The following is a 15,950-nucleotide window of genomic DNA, read 5'->3' on the forward strand; positions in this document are numbered from 1 at the left end:
TTTTGCTAAATTGGATTTGACAGCCGTCACTGAATCAATTTTGGTAGCCGTCTGGTGGCCATGGCTGCCCAGGTAGCCAAAAGGCCGTATGGGGATCCGTAACGAACTGTTTGCAATACCTTAAGTTTTATATTGAATTTTCCAGGTCGTTTGGTCGTGTGGAATGACACTGACCTAAAATACTTTTTTTTCATCCCTTTCCGTGCAGTCCCTGTAAGCTAAACGATAGGAGGAGTTGGTTTTATTCTTCATTGTATTATTAATGACAGCAACACAAATGCTATAGTATAGAGAACATTTTGCATCCGTTCACTATGCAATCACTGGCATTATCCTAATTTTGTGAAAATAGTCGATTGTTTTCTATGCAATTAACGGGACAGTGCGGCACAATGAAAATAGGAAACGCCGTGAAGCTAAGCATAGCATCGTTCTATGCAAGTTATAAGCTTCTATAGCTAACCAGGGTCGTCGAGAGAAAATTCGGGCCCGGAGGGGACTGCTCACAAAATTCCAATTTCCTCACATGGACCAAAAAAAATCCAATTTCCTCAATTTCACCAAATAATTCATATATCAAATTTTATTCTCATTTTTTATATTCTTTTAGAATAGAACAAAATAATAATTTTAAATCTTCGAAATTCCGGGCCTCCGAAAAAGTTCGAGTTCGGAAGGATTCTGCTCTCCCATCTCAAACCCCTTCCCCTTTCCCACCACCACCTTTCGACGGCCCTGCTACTAACAGGTGCAAATACTCTGCTATTCCTCATAGTATAATATGTACACATCACCCGGAAGCGATTATTTCTCGGAAACTCAGTTTCCCACGCAGTGTCGCTGGCGCTGTTCACTAGTAATAATCATAATTAGATGCTAATCAGAAGAGTTCAGCCAAACAAAGTTTGCAGTGGCCTACTCAGTGCACGCGAGTTCAGGTTAGTGGACTTTACATGCTTCCCAGGTAGCATGGCTCTACAGTCTGTGTGTGATGGGTACTCTGAGAGAATTCCAAGACGCTGGCCGACTCCGGTCGTTTACTCATTCTACTTGAAGCGCGGCACACGTGGACTAACCATTTCAGTTCCAAGAGAGACGCGCTGTTGCAAGCACGCTTGAGAAGATCTTCGCTGAAACAAAAAAAAAACACACACACAAAACAGGTCGCAATGAGTGAACGTCCATTTACGGTGCAGTTTCCCAAAAGCCCCGAAATCGGAGACGAAATCATTGTTAGGGGTAAACTTAAACCCGACGCGAAAGTGTGAGTAATTCAAAACGACGCTAGAAATTTTTATGTCATGTTTTGTCCGCGTGTTTCAGATTCTCTGTTAATTTCATCCTACCACTGCCACCGTCAATGCTGAGATCCTTGTCGGAACCGGATTCTGTTCCTGCAAGTAATCAGAACATACATACATGCTGCTCTAATGGACATTCGACGTCATCACAAGCACCACCCTACATAGCATATCACTTCAAGACCGTTTTCCTTGACGATGGAACCAGCGTCGTGGTGCAAAATTGGAAAAATATCGTCTGGCAGCAGGAAATGCGTAGTCCCAACCTGTGGCTTAAGGACAGAAATCGACCGTTTGGGATAATATTCCGTTTCCATCATGACACGATTAAGGTATTCGCCGAACACACTCATCACGCACCGGAATACGAGTTCGAGTACCAGGTGCCGCTTGAGAGCATCCGGATCGTTGAGCTGTGGGACGACGTAGAGTTCGTGGAAGAAGTGACTTTCAGATTTAGAAACGTGAGGCACTCGTAGGGCGTGGGCGATCTATAAATTGAAGTGTGAGCAGTTTTCGGAACACAAATAAAACAGTTAACGAGGGATTCCGTGTACAAGGTGTTAATTGTCACTCTCGCTTCGCCTAATGTAAACACTCACCATCCGGCGAGTAAATTCGTACTTCGTGCTCACTAGCGTAATGAAATTTTCCTCAGCACCTCCGGTATCTTGCACAAATCACGACCTGCACGAACAATCCAAGTCAGTATTTTTTTTCTAATATAGGATCTTTACAAGTTTTACATATGATAGGGAAAAGTCAATTGAATAAAGATTTTATCAAGCAACCGGAACGAATTATTATTCAAGAGACTTCGAGCATTGATTGCAGTGGAGTAAAGTTCATACATGAATCAGGTTCGTTCGCCTCCGGGAGAATGTACGCTGCTCGTATGTGGGAATTTTTGCAACCTGTCATGATTCATGGTGGAGTAAGTGGTAGTCGCGTAGCGTACGAATCCAAGTGATAGTGTTGCGTAGTTGGACAAATCATATAACTCATTATTCCGGTCAACGGTTCAATAACACAAGGTCGACCTACCTTTCGAAAAAAATTATTGGTAAGCCGATTTCCCTCCAATTTCATTGAAACTACCGATATCATAATTTTTTATGCCCTGATAATGATTGTAAGGAACAGTCCAAGTATTCATCTGTATTGTGAAGTGACGTGACAGTAAAATAGTACAAGTAATCGGTGACTATAAAAAGTAATTGATACCATAATTCAGTTCTATTAAAACTACTTATAAGAACCATGAACTTATCTCTTCAATGAAGACCAACAATTCGTCGGAATTCATAATTTCAATTTAGTTTGTATTCCCAAATGAATGCACATAGCGCCTACATGTTTCATTATTGAGTAAAGTGATCATGCTTGTTTAATGACACCGTATCAGAGAAAATTATATCAGTCTATTACATCTCGGTCATCAAGGGCATCGAAACAGAAACATGTCGAGATAAAGTCAACAGTGGTCGGCGATTCACGCTGGTCTAACAAGCCAGATATCGTATATTCGAGTCCTGACCTGGAAGTATTTTTAGTGTCTGTAGCACCACTGGCCATGCAATAGTTCAGTACACTTAGACCCGAACCCAGGATTTCGTTTTGGAAAAGGCCCAGAGAAAAATAAAACAATTGACTTCTTGGCGCACCTTTACTACCTCTTGTTTCTTGGAAGTGTGTGTGCAAACTCAAAAGTGATTAATCAACTAAAATGAATTTCCGTATTCGCATAGAAAATAATTAGCCACTTAAGTTATTATTCATACATTCTATGTGTTAAAAGGGGAAAAATGATTTTAACTTTCTCGTATCATATAGTCAGTGTTAGTGATTGCCGAAAATTTAACAGAAGCTGCTCGATATTTATCAATATTGTATACAACATTTTCAATTCGATAGAAGATGCTACAAGAACTCGAGTCTCTCAATGCATGAACCGCGAGAGAGTTTTTCTGCATTTCACTTCATACTCTGAGTATTTCACGGCCCTTAAAAAAATTACACCCTGATAATGATTGGTGCTGTGTGGAATTTGCCAAGAGAGAATCGCAAGTTGACAATTATCGCAGAAAATCGAATCGATGATTGGCACAATGACGCTGCAATGAAATGTAGAGGCGCTATTTGTTTAGAGATGATACTTTCAGCAAGAGCTGTCAAATCGGTAGGAAAATTTTTAATTACTTCACATTTTTAACAATTTCCCATAAAAACGGGCAAATTCATTTCAAAACCCATAGTAGAAGCGGAAGAAAAGGTTTTCACTCTGAGGTGGTAGTGTTGATCTTAATTTATTGTGCGAAAAATAACGTTTATTTAAAATTGAGCATTATACTTCGTTCAGTACCATTTTTCAAAGGCCCGGAAATAACAAATAAAATATCTAAAATAAATGGTGCTCGATCGCTGAACATTCTAGTACTCGAGAAATCATTATTGCACTGGTTTCTGTTTAAAAAAATGCTGGTCCGAAAAAACCTAACCGCACCAAATTTCACACATTTCTGAAGATTTTCCATGTTTGATCGTAGTTTACACTAAAAAAAGTAGTAGTAATCATTTTGAAATCGATTTTCTTCTATTCCGAGTTTGTTTTCATTGCTGATATCTATTAGTACTATTGAATAAACAAAAAAGTCGTTGCAAATCACTACTGCCGATATGAAAATTTTCGGAATTATCCTCCTTTTCTTGGTTCCATTTTTCATTGGCCATTTCCATTTCACCAGTAATTCAGCTTTGCGACAATGTTCCAATTTGATTTGATGATTCTCATACTAGGTTGCAATATTTCAAAACCCTTGCGTGGAGAATTCACATACATTTTCATAGACATAACTTATACAAAGGTTATATGCACATAGTTAGAATAAGCGGCAATAGTAAAATGATTCTATCGCAATTATCCACTGCCCATACAGAATCGGATCGCGAAACGAGAATAAGCGACCGTTTGTTAAATGAACTACGCCGGTTTTTTGTTGCTACGATGATATCCGTCTCTCTTTGATGGCACGGATTGAATCGTTTGAGTTGCTAATGAGCGTTCTTTGATACTATAAAGGTGAATTTAAAAAGGAACTTCTTCTAGTTTTGAAATTATTCTGGTTTCGATTCGAATATAGCGGTGCCGGAAGCACGACAAAGAGCTTTCAAAAAGTTCTTATCGATTTCTCAAACAATCTTCCTTGCAACGGTCAAAAACTACGAAACAAAACCCACGAAGATTGCTCAGAGAGAACTTGGACGATTTTAGAAAGAATGGTTCCATAGATTTCTATGAAATTTCCGACTTCTGGTTCTGGGAAAAACTGGGATAATGAATGGTTATTTAGGGGTTAACCAATTTTTCTGTATACCCGAACCATTTTTATATACTTTATGTTAACCGATGTTATCAGTTAGTGAATTGAAAATAAGAAATATTGGTTGATGAGAGCTCTGCGATTCTCGTAACGTAGCCAGTGAAGACGATTCAACCAAGGTAGTCTTCGAAGAGCAATTAGAAAGAAACACTTTTAAGTTTTGTACACTTTCGATCCGATCGATGTGAACATTGTGATACAAGGCATAAATCGTAATTGCGTATTGCAGAATACTGGGTACTAGTACAATGTAAACATTCTTTAGAAAATACACATAATTGAAGTCTTGAATGTGGCATTTGAAGAGTACCAAAATTGCGTAAGGTTTCGCAGCAACAAAACCAATTTGGGTGCCGTTTAGGTTACCCATGTATTATACCTATATATAATTTTACACATGTCTATTTGTAAAACTCCTCAATTCACAAGGCTTGTGATGATGCGATATATCCTTAGAATTCACTGCAAACATCATTCATGAATAGCATGAAAATGAGTGTTCCGAGGTGGTTCCAATTTATGAGTCATATTAATTGATAGCCATGCAAACTTACTTCAACGGTTTCCAATTTCACGTTCTGGAAGAAGCGATCGAAAACTCCAAAATGAAACTCACATCGATTTCTTGATAGTTTCGTTTCGGCTTCTGTTCATTGTCAGATATAATAATGGATCCAGATTCCGTCCACACTTACCAACGTACACAAAAAGTGCAACCGAATCTGCAATAGCATAGCCTAACATGTTTCCGAAGTGCGCTCGCGTTCGTCTTTTAAGTACGGAGCAGGCATCCGTGGCATCCCGAGGATATCTTTTCCATCTGCAGAATCTTACTCAGTTATAATCCTTGTTGCATCTGTTAGATCGCACACATTCTATTTCCAGTCACCCTGCACCATCTCGTGCAGTTTTGATATCGTCCTTTGTAAGCGCATCGAAGGACCTGCCGCTGCGGGTTTCATCGGTAGTGGAGTCTCGATTACCATACAACTCTCAAAACCACAATTTCACGGTGCAATTTAAAGAAACACTAGACTCATGATATCATATCCTAACTTTTGTTTGGCTTCCCTCGCCGTTTTGCCTCCCTTAAATGTGATTTCAAATCAAAATTTCTAACCGAAAAGTTTTCTATATACAAATAATAATTGTGTAAATGGTATGTAAAAACCAATCTATATTTTTCGATTTCGGGAGGGGCCAGGGCCGTACCCAGAGGGGGGAGGGGCCTATGTACACTTATGAGTCGTCTTCAAAGTCTGTTGAAACAGAAGGTCAGAAGTTCCGCATCGGAATATAGTACCCTACATTTGTTTAGTATGCAGCCCAAAAAAGTAGATTGTGAAGTAATTATAAGAAATTTTTTTTTTGTAGTGAGATCAAAAACAACGCACGTTTTGTGAAGCGACGACCTGCATTTAAAAGCGATGCACTTTACAAAATATGTTTTTTTCTGTGCTGCAGTATTGTTGCGCTTTCATTACTTATCATCAGTACTGGTATCATTTGCTTGTAGGATTTGAAAACATATTGATAAAGGAACGAATAACATGACAGTTTCAGTTAGAAAGCAATGAAGTTTTTTTTAACTTTGGCACTTTTGATTCGATCTGATCATTCATGTGCTCTGGAACTGAAGAAAGACAGTGATTTACTTATGTGAACGAATATTTTTCTTTCAGTATCAATAACTTCATTTTTGCGCTTGCGATTTTTAAAAAACAGAGGTTCTTTGAGGTCTGATAAGCAAAGCAAAGTCAGGGTACTGAAATGAAATCTCAGCTGAAGTTAACTGATAGTGCACAGTGATCGTTGTGTAGCACGAAAATCAAGTTGAGACAAAATCTTTAGTGAGTCGTTCATCAGTTTTGCCACGAAAGTTGCTTGCCGAATTTTTCTGCTTCGTTCCAATGAGTCGTGTCCGATCAGTCGTCAGCGATCGGGATACGACGGAAGCTTAACCGTCATGGAAGGTTTCTTAGAGCAAGGCTAACAAATCTTTTCTTTACGCGTCTAATCCGTAAGTTCAATGCAAGCTCGTAAGGGCTCCAAATTTGGCTAGCATTTTTCAATACAGGACGAACCAAAGTGCCATCAAGCATGCGATACCAGGCGACAAGGTATAATTTATAATTATCAGCACACACTAATCGGCAGCCAACACCAAGCAACGAAACAGCATCGTTGAAGAACAGCAAGAACAAAAGTGGACCCATATTGCTGCCATGAGGAACTCCTGATAAATTTGAAATCATACACAGGAGCCGAGCTTAGCCAGTCAATAAACTATAGTTTTGCGCCCAGTCACAACATCTTGCGCATGGGTATTCGATGGTTTCAAATAAGCGAATACTGCATTAATTAGTACTCTTTACTCCAAACTCGAAATATAAGTAGAAATGAAATCTGCGAGATCCGTACTGATCGAACGACCTGGCATAAATCCATGGTTATCAATCGGGATGTAATTTTTAGTTGTCGATTGTTTTTTGTTAAACTACAAGAAGAATAGTCGTTGACACGAAATAGATGAGCGTGAATTATTATTTGATTAGCACTTGGCGATACTTCACTTCAATCCGGACAACATATAGTCATTGACTGATCAAAACTGATAGTGATAAACTAACGCGGAAATGGTTGAAAATGGCAAAAATGTGGTATGTAAAGAACACAACAAGCTTATTTGAATAGTGTTCCCAGTGCACACAGGACTATTCCTAGGCCAGTGTTACGATCCGACAGACACTAAGAATTCTTCCAAGTCAGGACTCGAGAATACGACATTGTTGAAATGGCATACTGAACCAAATGCATGATATTTGGCTACCTAAACTAACTTAGAGTTTGAAATGATCAATAACCTAGATTGCCACGCCCATGCAGATCACTGTAGGAAGGGAAGGAATGTTAGTTCAACACCTGTTGCTACTAGTGATCGAGGAGTTCTCTGCATCACCACAAGTGTCACAGAAAAGTAATGGTTTTAGTGTGACGAGGAAATGATCAGGATCAGGTTATGTTGGTAGATAATACATTTGTTAAGGGAAAAACAAGGAACTTTTGTAAAGGAAAAATTTTGCCCTACTGCCATTGCGACTTAACTGTTCAACCTAAACCACTAAGCAGTTCAGTGGAATATATGGAACAGTTGATTATAAACTTTTACCATATGAGTTAAAACCAATTTAGTCATAAGATAATATGCGTTGGTATACCAAATACATTGATGTAGGCACAATTTCAACAGGACACAGGATGCAGCGAGTATGAGCCCTAAAAATGTATATGCTTGAGAAGCAAATCTCACTTTATAGCATGTGTATTGGATTCGCGCGCACGCTGCTAGCTAAAATTAACGCTCGAATAAACATACGAAATCGAGAGAAAGAGAAGAGCGTATCTCAGCGATGATCCGACGCCAATAGACTAATCTCGCGGTTTAACAAAGCCAGTCAAAGTATTTTGACACCGGCTGTGCAGCATGACTGACGCAAATGGAATGTTTTTGGAAAAGTGTTTCTTCTCGCTGCAATTACCAAAAGAACCGGCTGTGGGTGATGAAATCGTGCTGAAGGGAGTTCTAAAAGACGATGCCAAAAGGTGAGTTGCATAAGCCGGCTGAGTATATAGCTTACATTTAAAGTGTTCTACAATAACACACAGGTGCTCGGTAAATCTCTGCTTGGCTCGTACGGAAGGAAATCATCCACAGGCCGAACCGGAACGTATTGCTTATCACCTTGGATGGCGCTTTTACGAGAATGGCTGTGAAGTCTTGCAGTGTAGTAAAAATTCCATATGGAGTGATACTCAATTTGGCTCGGATGATTGGATCAGTGGACGGAACATCAGTATTATCATTCGGTTTCATACGGATACAGTGAAAGTTTTTATCGACCATACTCAACAACCACCGGAATACGAATACGAACATCAGTTTCCGATTGAGGAAGTACATTCTTTCGAGCTGTGGGATGACTTCGACCGAGTGGACGAGGTTACTTTAAAATACAGCAATCGTTGTGCAAATGGATACTATGAATAAGTTACTTGCTTCTGTTTGCTGCTTCTGATTCTTGGAGTGCTAGAATCATGTAGTTCAACTAAGATTCACGTTTGATTGAATTCAAACATTGATTATAAGAACTGAATATATTTCATGCAACAATTTAGTAACAAACATTATTTCCTTAAAAATGTGAGAAGAGGCCACATACTCTATTACACATTGAGTCAATTTCTTGTTACTGATTGATCCCAAGCCCTCAATAAAGAGCCAATTCAACATGTAAGTTTCATTGTATTTTTATTCGTTATCACCCTAAAGTTGTGTTAATGTATATCCTCCATTCATTCAACAGATACAGTATAATAAAAGCACTTTGTGCGAGTATGCGTTAAGGTTGAATGACTGTTGTCAAAAGGCATATGGTTGGTATGTGCTGCAATCTACATTTTAGCTGCCAGCATTTTACGGTTAAGCTGCATCATGTTTTAAAACTGCGTAGTCCGATCGAGAGTTTTCTTTAAAAAGCGCCTGCATGGTTATTTGGTTTGACTGTATATAATGACTAGAACACGTGTATATTGCTGCGATATGACTGCTGTGAAATTGGTATCCGTGATGGTAAAGTAAACATGTTCGGTAGCTCCGATTGATATTGATTCCCTGTCTTGCACGAGATGTGTTTTCTTTTTCCAACAGCGAATAGGAAATTTTCGATTTGTTCCAGTCGAATTATCCAGAGATCAATAATCTAAAAATAAAACATTGAATTAAGTGTTGAATCTCTATTCCATACTGCTACCTGTACGTTTGTATTTAAATGCAATTTCCTCGATATACTCGATGTCATCCCATATTTCGATTTGTAGAATATTTTCCATTGGAAGCTGATGGACAAATTCGTAGTCAGGAGTATGCTGGGTGTCTTCCGCAAACACTTTAAATACTTCCTCATGAAACCGGAAGATCAGAGTGAACTTCTCATTCCGATCCAACATCCAATAGTTCTCTTCAACAGTTTCGTCCTGCCAAACACAATTTTTCCAGTTGTGAATCACGGCGCTACTGCCATCGTCGTGAAAAATTGTTTTGAAATGATAAGCGATATGTGGAGGCGTTTGGTCATCGGGTAGCTGAGCAGGTCGTGGCAGGCAGAAATTGACAGAGACCCTGTGTACGTGACGTAGAGAAAAACAATACAGTTTTTATACTTGCAATGCACGATTAGACATTAAGTCATAGCTGGAACTTACACTCTTGCATCACTTTTGAGTTTACCTCGTATCAATATCTCATCGCCGAATTCTGGTTTCCGTGGAAGTTGTGCGGTAAACGGACGATTGCTCATTGCTTACGGTTGGCGGTGATAATAGTAACAAAATTGAATTAATCACTTATGAAATTAGGTACGCACTACAAAGCCTCGGACAGGAGCCTATCAAACTATTAGGCTGCAGTTACGGAATGTTCTTCATTCGAAGGTGGTGTAACTAATACTGATGTCGAAAGAAGGCGCGATAAGAACCTGCAACCACAAAGCATTTGTATGTAGGCGACGCTTCTTTACGACCTATGTCGTTACGTTATAACTTCCTATTATAGCACTCTTTTGAAGTGGGTGGGCCGAGGGAGGAAAATATTTGTTTTGCTTTCCATGCACTATCAGCGTTGCCAGATAGTGGATACCCACATAAAGCGTTCATCGGTATGTTGTGTGTTGGATTACCAATTCGCTAGACTCACTACAAAAGAGCCGAGAGTCGATTATTACGGCAATTACTGAAATTTCTTGAATGTTTCCCATGCTTGTGGTTTTAACTTGAAAGTTTTGCAAAGAACAAGGCGGTAAATATAAAATCAATTCGGCAAATCGCGAAAAAAGTAAACAAAGACAAACTGACATTTGCAGTTAGATCATTTTGTCTACAAAAAAACTTTCGACAAGTATCTCTCGTTTATTTTGTCTAGGTCAAAATTTTGCTATACTAATCATTAGATCTGACCGCTCTGCTCGCAATGATACAACTTTGTGACCCACCCTGTAGAAAATTTTGACAGTTTGTTAAAACCGTTCAGTATAGGTTGATTCAACAAGTAGTTTTGCTTTTGAAAATGAGGCTTCAGTAATTTTAGGACGTTTTCGGAAATATTTCATTCAAATAATGTAACTGATAAATGACAGTAAAAATAATGTCCCAGGAAGAAACGGAGCGATTTTCTGAAAATTGTTTGAATTTGCCTTGAAATAATGTGTATACACAAACTGTATCTTATGTGATAATCCAGTTCGTCGAGTATATTATCCGCACGAAAGTGATATAGCACTCAACGATTCTATCTACGATTGATTTTGTACAGATTTCACGGTAAACCATACAACAGAAGAAGCACTTTTTGAAGGTGAACCAATTGAAGCAACATTGACTTCTTTAACTTAGTATTGTGTTCCTGCATACAACTCGTCTATTGGCTGAAAAGTACTTAAAATTAGTTAGTTGATGAAAGCCTATTTTGGCTTCATAGATTTCACCTGTTGTCTACATCGATTGCCTATATCAGCAGTTATTGAGCTGTCTCTAAATCTGCAAGAATCTAAATCTTCAAAAATTACAACTTCGAGTATAATTCCAGAAAATTATACCGCCCTAAGCTTTACGCTATGGACCCATGCAGCAAACTTATCAGATACACTCTTACCAGCCACTACCTATTTTTGGGTTAATTAAATTAATTAAAGTGCATCTCCTCAATGTTGAGTAACGAGTGATGATGAAAATTGATCAAAACTGATATTTCATCCAAAAAGTCAGTCTTAACTTTAACGTCTTCACAGGAATGGAATAGCTGTGGTAAGGCTTTCGTCTGAATGAAATACAGAAACTGTAAGTAAGTTGGAAGTCAAACTAAAACTGAGCCAGCTCATCTATTTCCAAATAGTTTTATGCTTATAAATTAACATAGTGTGAGTGTGTCAAAGCACACTGTAAATTCATACTAGTTACATTAATTTATGTTCAGGAAATAAGTTCTAAATCGAATATGCACTGAAAGAAATAATCATCTGAAAGCTGAAATAACAGCTCTTTTCCCTTAAATTAAATTCAATAATTTGCCTGAACTACAAAACTGTAAATTCGAGATCGACATAAATCGACAGTTTCCTTTTAGTCTTAAACTTAAATGTTTGCTTAAGGCAATAGATATTAACATATATTAATATTGACCTTATATCCAGCGAAATCAATATACAAAATCTTCGTTCATCCTTTTCGTCTTTATTCGTTTCGATCGCCGAGTTTGGCGAATAGGTGAGTTCACCTCTTCTAGTCTTCTTTTTATGCCTCTTCCTATATCCTCCTCCACGAATCCCTTAAATTCCTCTTCGCTATCATCCTGTCTTTCTTCCATCGTTGGTTTCAAATCCGAATTGGAAATAACCACATTCGGTCTCATTGCCTTATTACTCCTGTCTATTCGTATTTGGGTGCGATGCGCCAGCACCACGACGTTTCGAACAAGAATCAAATGTATCCTTCAAGGTTTCCGCCGCCAAATTTTAGCGACCAAACTGCAACACTAATCCCAACAATGGAATATATTTATATTCTTCAAAAACGGGAACAAACGCTATCCAACCAATAATCTTCCTCAGCCAGTTAGCTGGAAAATTTTCCTGCGTCTAAATAATTATACAAGAAAATTCACCGTTAATATCAATATATAAAAAGTCGTAATAAAATTATACGGATATATATATATATATATATATATATATATATATATATATATATATATATATATATATATATATATATATATATATATATATATATATATATATATATATATATATATATATATATATTTATATATATATATATATATATATTTATATATATATATATATATATATATATATATATATATATATATATATATATATATATATATATATATATATATATATTTTAACAATAAAAAAAATGAGCAGGACTCTACAGATTCCCGCGACCTGTCAACAACACTCACTGGTCAAAATAACTGCATTACCCTTAAAAGAAAACGGCGCCGCCTAACAAAATGGCTATCGCAAAAGAATTTTTCACTTTTGATTCTTATCACTGCACTTTTTCCACTTGTCAAAAAGCAAATTGGAACGTGTACTTACTGTTGTAGCCCACGAAACTGGTCAATCCAAAAAAAGTTCTTAACACACGGTGACCCTTTTTTTTTACTTTTACACGTGCTGCTGGGGAACCCGAACTGGCGTTTCCTCCAAGACAAGATGAAGACACCGCCCTTTAACCTTGATGCCACCTGCCTAATATCAGCCAACAAAATCACGTGCACCTGAACTTTTTCTCGTCGCCACTTTTAACGTCTTCACAGGAATGGAATAGCTGTGGTAAGGCTTTCGTCTGAATGAAATACAGAAACTGTAAGTAAGTTGGAAGTCAAACTAAAACTGAGCCAGCTCATCTATTTCCAAATAGTTTTATGCTTATAAACTAACATAGTGTGAGTGTGTCAAAGCACACTGTAAATTCATACTAGTTACATTAATTTATGTTCAGGAAATAAGTTCTAAATCGAATATGCACTGAAAGAAATAATCATCTGAAAGCTGATATAACATTAACATTCATTTGAGAATAAATTATTGTTAAAAACGATTGTTTGTAACTAAATCGTGAAAGCCACTATTGAATACATATAGATCTATGACATACGTACCAAATAAAATGTACGTAATACACAAATTACCAACACAATTTAACTTGGTTTACTCTTGATCCTGAACGTGAGCAAACGAACCCATTTTGTTTTCTCAATGTGTGAGACATTGTAATCCGCTTTGTTGTATTGAAGTTAACAGACAAATTAAACGGTAAAAAATAAATTTGAACAACAAACTTGTATTTAAATATTGAGGCACTTTGAACATTGCACAAATATGTATGATAATCGAGTACGCATTTTTGTTGTTGTTTTTTTTTAATCTTTCGTAAAGCAACTTTAACCCTTATGCACTCGAATGGGTACCCGGGTACCTTTTCGAATTTCAAAATAAGAAATTTCTGAGTTAGGTTTAAACTAAGATTCTGCAATTCGGTCAATTCCAAGAACTAGTTGGACCATAACTTCTCATGCTTTGACTTTTCATTTTACAGTAAGGGGGGTCGAATGGGGGGGGCTCGATTTTTTTTATTACGTAAACACCCGAATGGGTACCCGGGTACCCACAAATAAAAATGCTTGTAACTAAGGCAAATTCCATCCGATTTGAATTTTTTCAGTACGGGTAAATTCAGAAATTTATCCACTTTTCGATGGCCGTGTATATTGCTGTAGTAGGTTCTTCTGGTTCCCGTTAATCCGGATTTCCGTAGAATGTTCCGACACTTGTGTTTTCCACCATAAATGTCATTTACTAATTTGAAACTTTTCCAAACCAGCTATTTGAGAAAGGCCGTACCAAAATGAACCTTTTGTAGAAAAATGACGTCATCTAAAGGGTAGTTGGCCTATTCTGGACTTACTCTCATAGAACGAAAAAAAGGAAATATAAATGAGAACGAAACTGTTTGGGAAGTAACTTCGTGATGTTTCGAAATGTTTGTTGCCAGAATTAAAAATTGTATTGCGTGCTCCTCGCAATAGGCCTGAAGTACATAATAATTTTCAAACTGAAGATAAGAAAGTGAAGTATATAAGGGAACATACATAAAGTACGTCACGCGTTTAGGGGGGAGAGGTTTCAAAAATACGTGACAATACATGGTGAAAAGATTGAGAAATGCTCGACAAAGGGGGAAAGGAGTGGTAGAAAAATTCAAAATTTTATGTTACGTACATAACGGATGCCCCCTGAAATATATAAACATAACAACTCAGCATAGCACTTGATTTCATATAGCAATTCTTAGATAAGATTACAAAAATACGTGAAATCCGTGTATAAATGCCTCGATGTCGGAACTCATTTAGGATATCCGGGTTCCTGGGAACCAGGAGCACCATGTCCATCTTTATGGGTACCAATCCCAAAGAGCTTAAGTTCCTGAATCCAACAGTGCTAAAATTACTTCAATCGGTTGAAAAATGCTCAACTTACAGCGATTTAAAAAAATGGGTACCCGGGTACCCATTCGGGTGGTTAAAGGTGTTTTTTTTTTCGAGTGCACAACGGTTAAATCTCATTATATCTAATAAACAATAAGATTTTTCTATCAATTATGCTTCCTTTTGAAAATGCACCACGCGCTGATCGATCGTGAGAGGACTTCGAGTGAATAAACTTTTTTTAAAAACCTGTGTAAAACATACAAGTGAAAATCCGTTAAAATTACCGTTGCGTAAAATTTTGCACGCATGAATTACCATTGTATGCAAGGTCGAAAGAGTTTTTGGTCGATTGCTGAGTTGCTGGGTGATCACTTTGCCTAGCAACCGTCAAATTTCTTACATTCATTGATATTTCTACTTGGATGTCTGTTCTCTGTGTTAAAGGACTATTCACATATTTCAGTTCCGTGACGGTTCAGTGAAAGTGCCTTCAGTGCGCCGTCAGTGTTCTTTTTTATCGGTACCCTTCCGTTCCGTTTCCGTGCTGTTTCCGTTCCGGCACAGCCAATGCAATGACATACCGAATTCAGTGAAAATGAAAAATATCGGTGACGACGAATTTGAGTTTGCCGGACGGACGCGACACTGACGGCGAGCTGCACTGAAACGGCACTGTGCCGGATAGGTGTGAATGCGCGCATAGAAAACGAATGAAATAACGCGTATCCGTGCACGGTGTCGTGCCGGCACTGAACCGGACCGGATATGTGTGAATAGTCCTTAAATCGTTGCCAAAAAAATATGAACATAAAAAAGCTCAATATTTGGGTTTTGCATAAATTGAAGGAATTTCTCCTTACCAAGCGCATCAATATCGGTAATACCACATGTTTATTGCTAAAACGAAGAAATAACCGCTCATATCAAATCAAAGTTTAATTGACAATACAAAATGGGATATTCACTACACCGAAGTGTACTGTCGTCTGCTAACCAAATTATCCAAAGATCTCAAAAGGTAGTACCCAGAACTGGTGAACCATCATGACATCATCATGACAACCCCTCGACGCGAAATTTGAAAAACCCCTAGTAGATAAACCACAGATTGAAAAATGTGCGACCAAAAGGAGTTTGCATCCTAACTCTGTATCTCAAACTATTCGACATATTTCGGACGAATCTTATTTAAAC

The 15,950-nt window shown here is 37.8% G+C and overlaps 3 protein-coding genes across 4 annotated transcripts; 2 read left to right on the forward strand and 1 right to left on the reverse strand.

Moving 5' to 3' along the window:
- Window positions 1–1,098: 1,098 nt before the first annotated feature.
- LOC131432426 (uncharacterized) lies at window positions 1,099–2,330 on the forward strand. Its single transcript, XM_058598674.1, has 2 exons — window positions 1,099–1,264; window positions 1,324–2,330. Exons 1-2 carry the CDS (start codon window positions 1,170–1,172, stop codon window positions 1,778–1,780), a joined length of 552 nt encoding a protein of 183 aa, XP_058454657.1. The 5' UTR covers window positions 1,099–1,169; the 3' UTR covers window positions 1,781–2,330.
- A 5,751-nt stretch (window positions 2,331–8,081) lies between these two features.
- Window positions 8,082–8,976, forward strand: LOC131428353 (uncharacterized). Its single transcript, XM_058592255.1, has 2 exons — window positions 8,082–8,284; window positions 8,348–8,976. The coding sequence occupies exons 1-2, from the start codon at window positions 8,166–8,168 to the stop codon at window positions 8,727–8,729; spliced, it is 501 nt and encodes a 166-aa protein (XP_058448238.1). The 5' UTR covers window positions 8,082–8,165; the 3' UTR covers window positions 8,730–8,976.
- Window positions 8,974–11,388, reverse strand: LOC131428354 (galectin-6-like). Of its 2 annotated transcripts, XM_058592257.1 has the most exons (4): window positions 11,221–11,388; window positions 9,944–11,160; window positions 9,493–9,860; window positions 8,974–9,441 (listed from the first exon to the last, which is right to left on the reverse strand). In XM_058592257.1, exons 2-4 carry the CDS (start codon window positions 10,036–10,038, stop codon window positions 9,434–9,436), a joined length of 471 nt encoding a protein of 156 aa, XP_058448240.1. In that variant the 5' UTR covers window positions 10,039–11,160; window positions 11,221–11,388; the 3' UTR covers window positions 8,974–9,433. The 2 variants fall into 2 exon arrangements, with proteins under 2 accessions (XP_058448240.1, XP_058448239.1); XM_058592256.1 differs by having other exon boundaries at window positions 9,944–11,388.
- Between the last annotated feature and the right edge of the window lie 4,562 nt (window positions 11,389–15,950).

The sequence above is a fragment of the Malaya genurostris genome, chromosome 2, assembly GCF_030247185.1.
Source record: "Malaya genurostris strain Urasoe2022 chromosome 2, Malgen_1.1, whole genome shotgun sequence".
NCBI classification, from domain to species: Eukaryota; Metazoa; Arthropoda; class Insecta; order Diptera; family Culicidae; genus Malaya; species Malaya genurostris.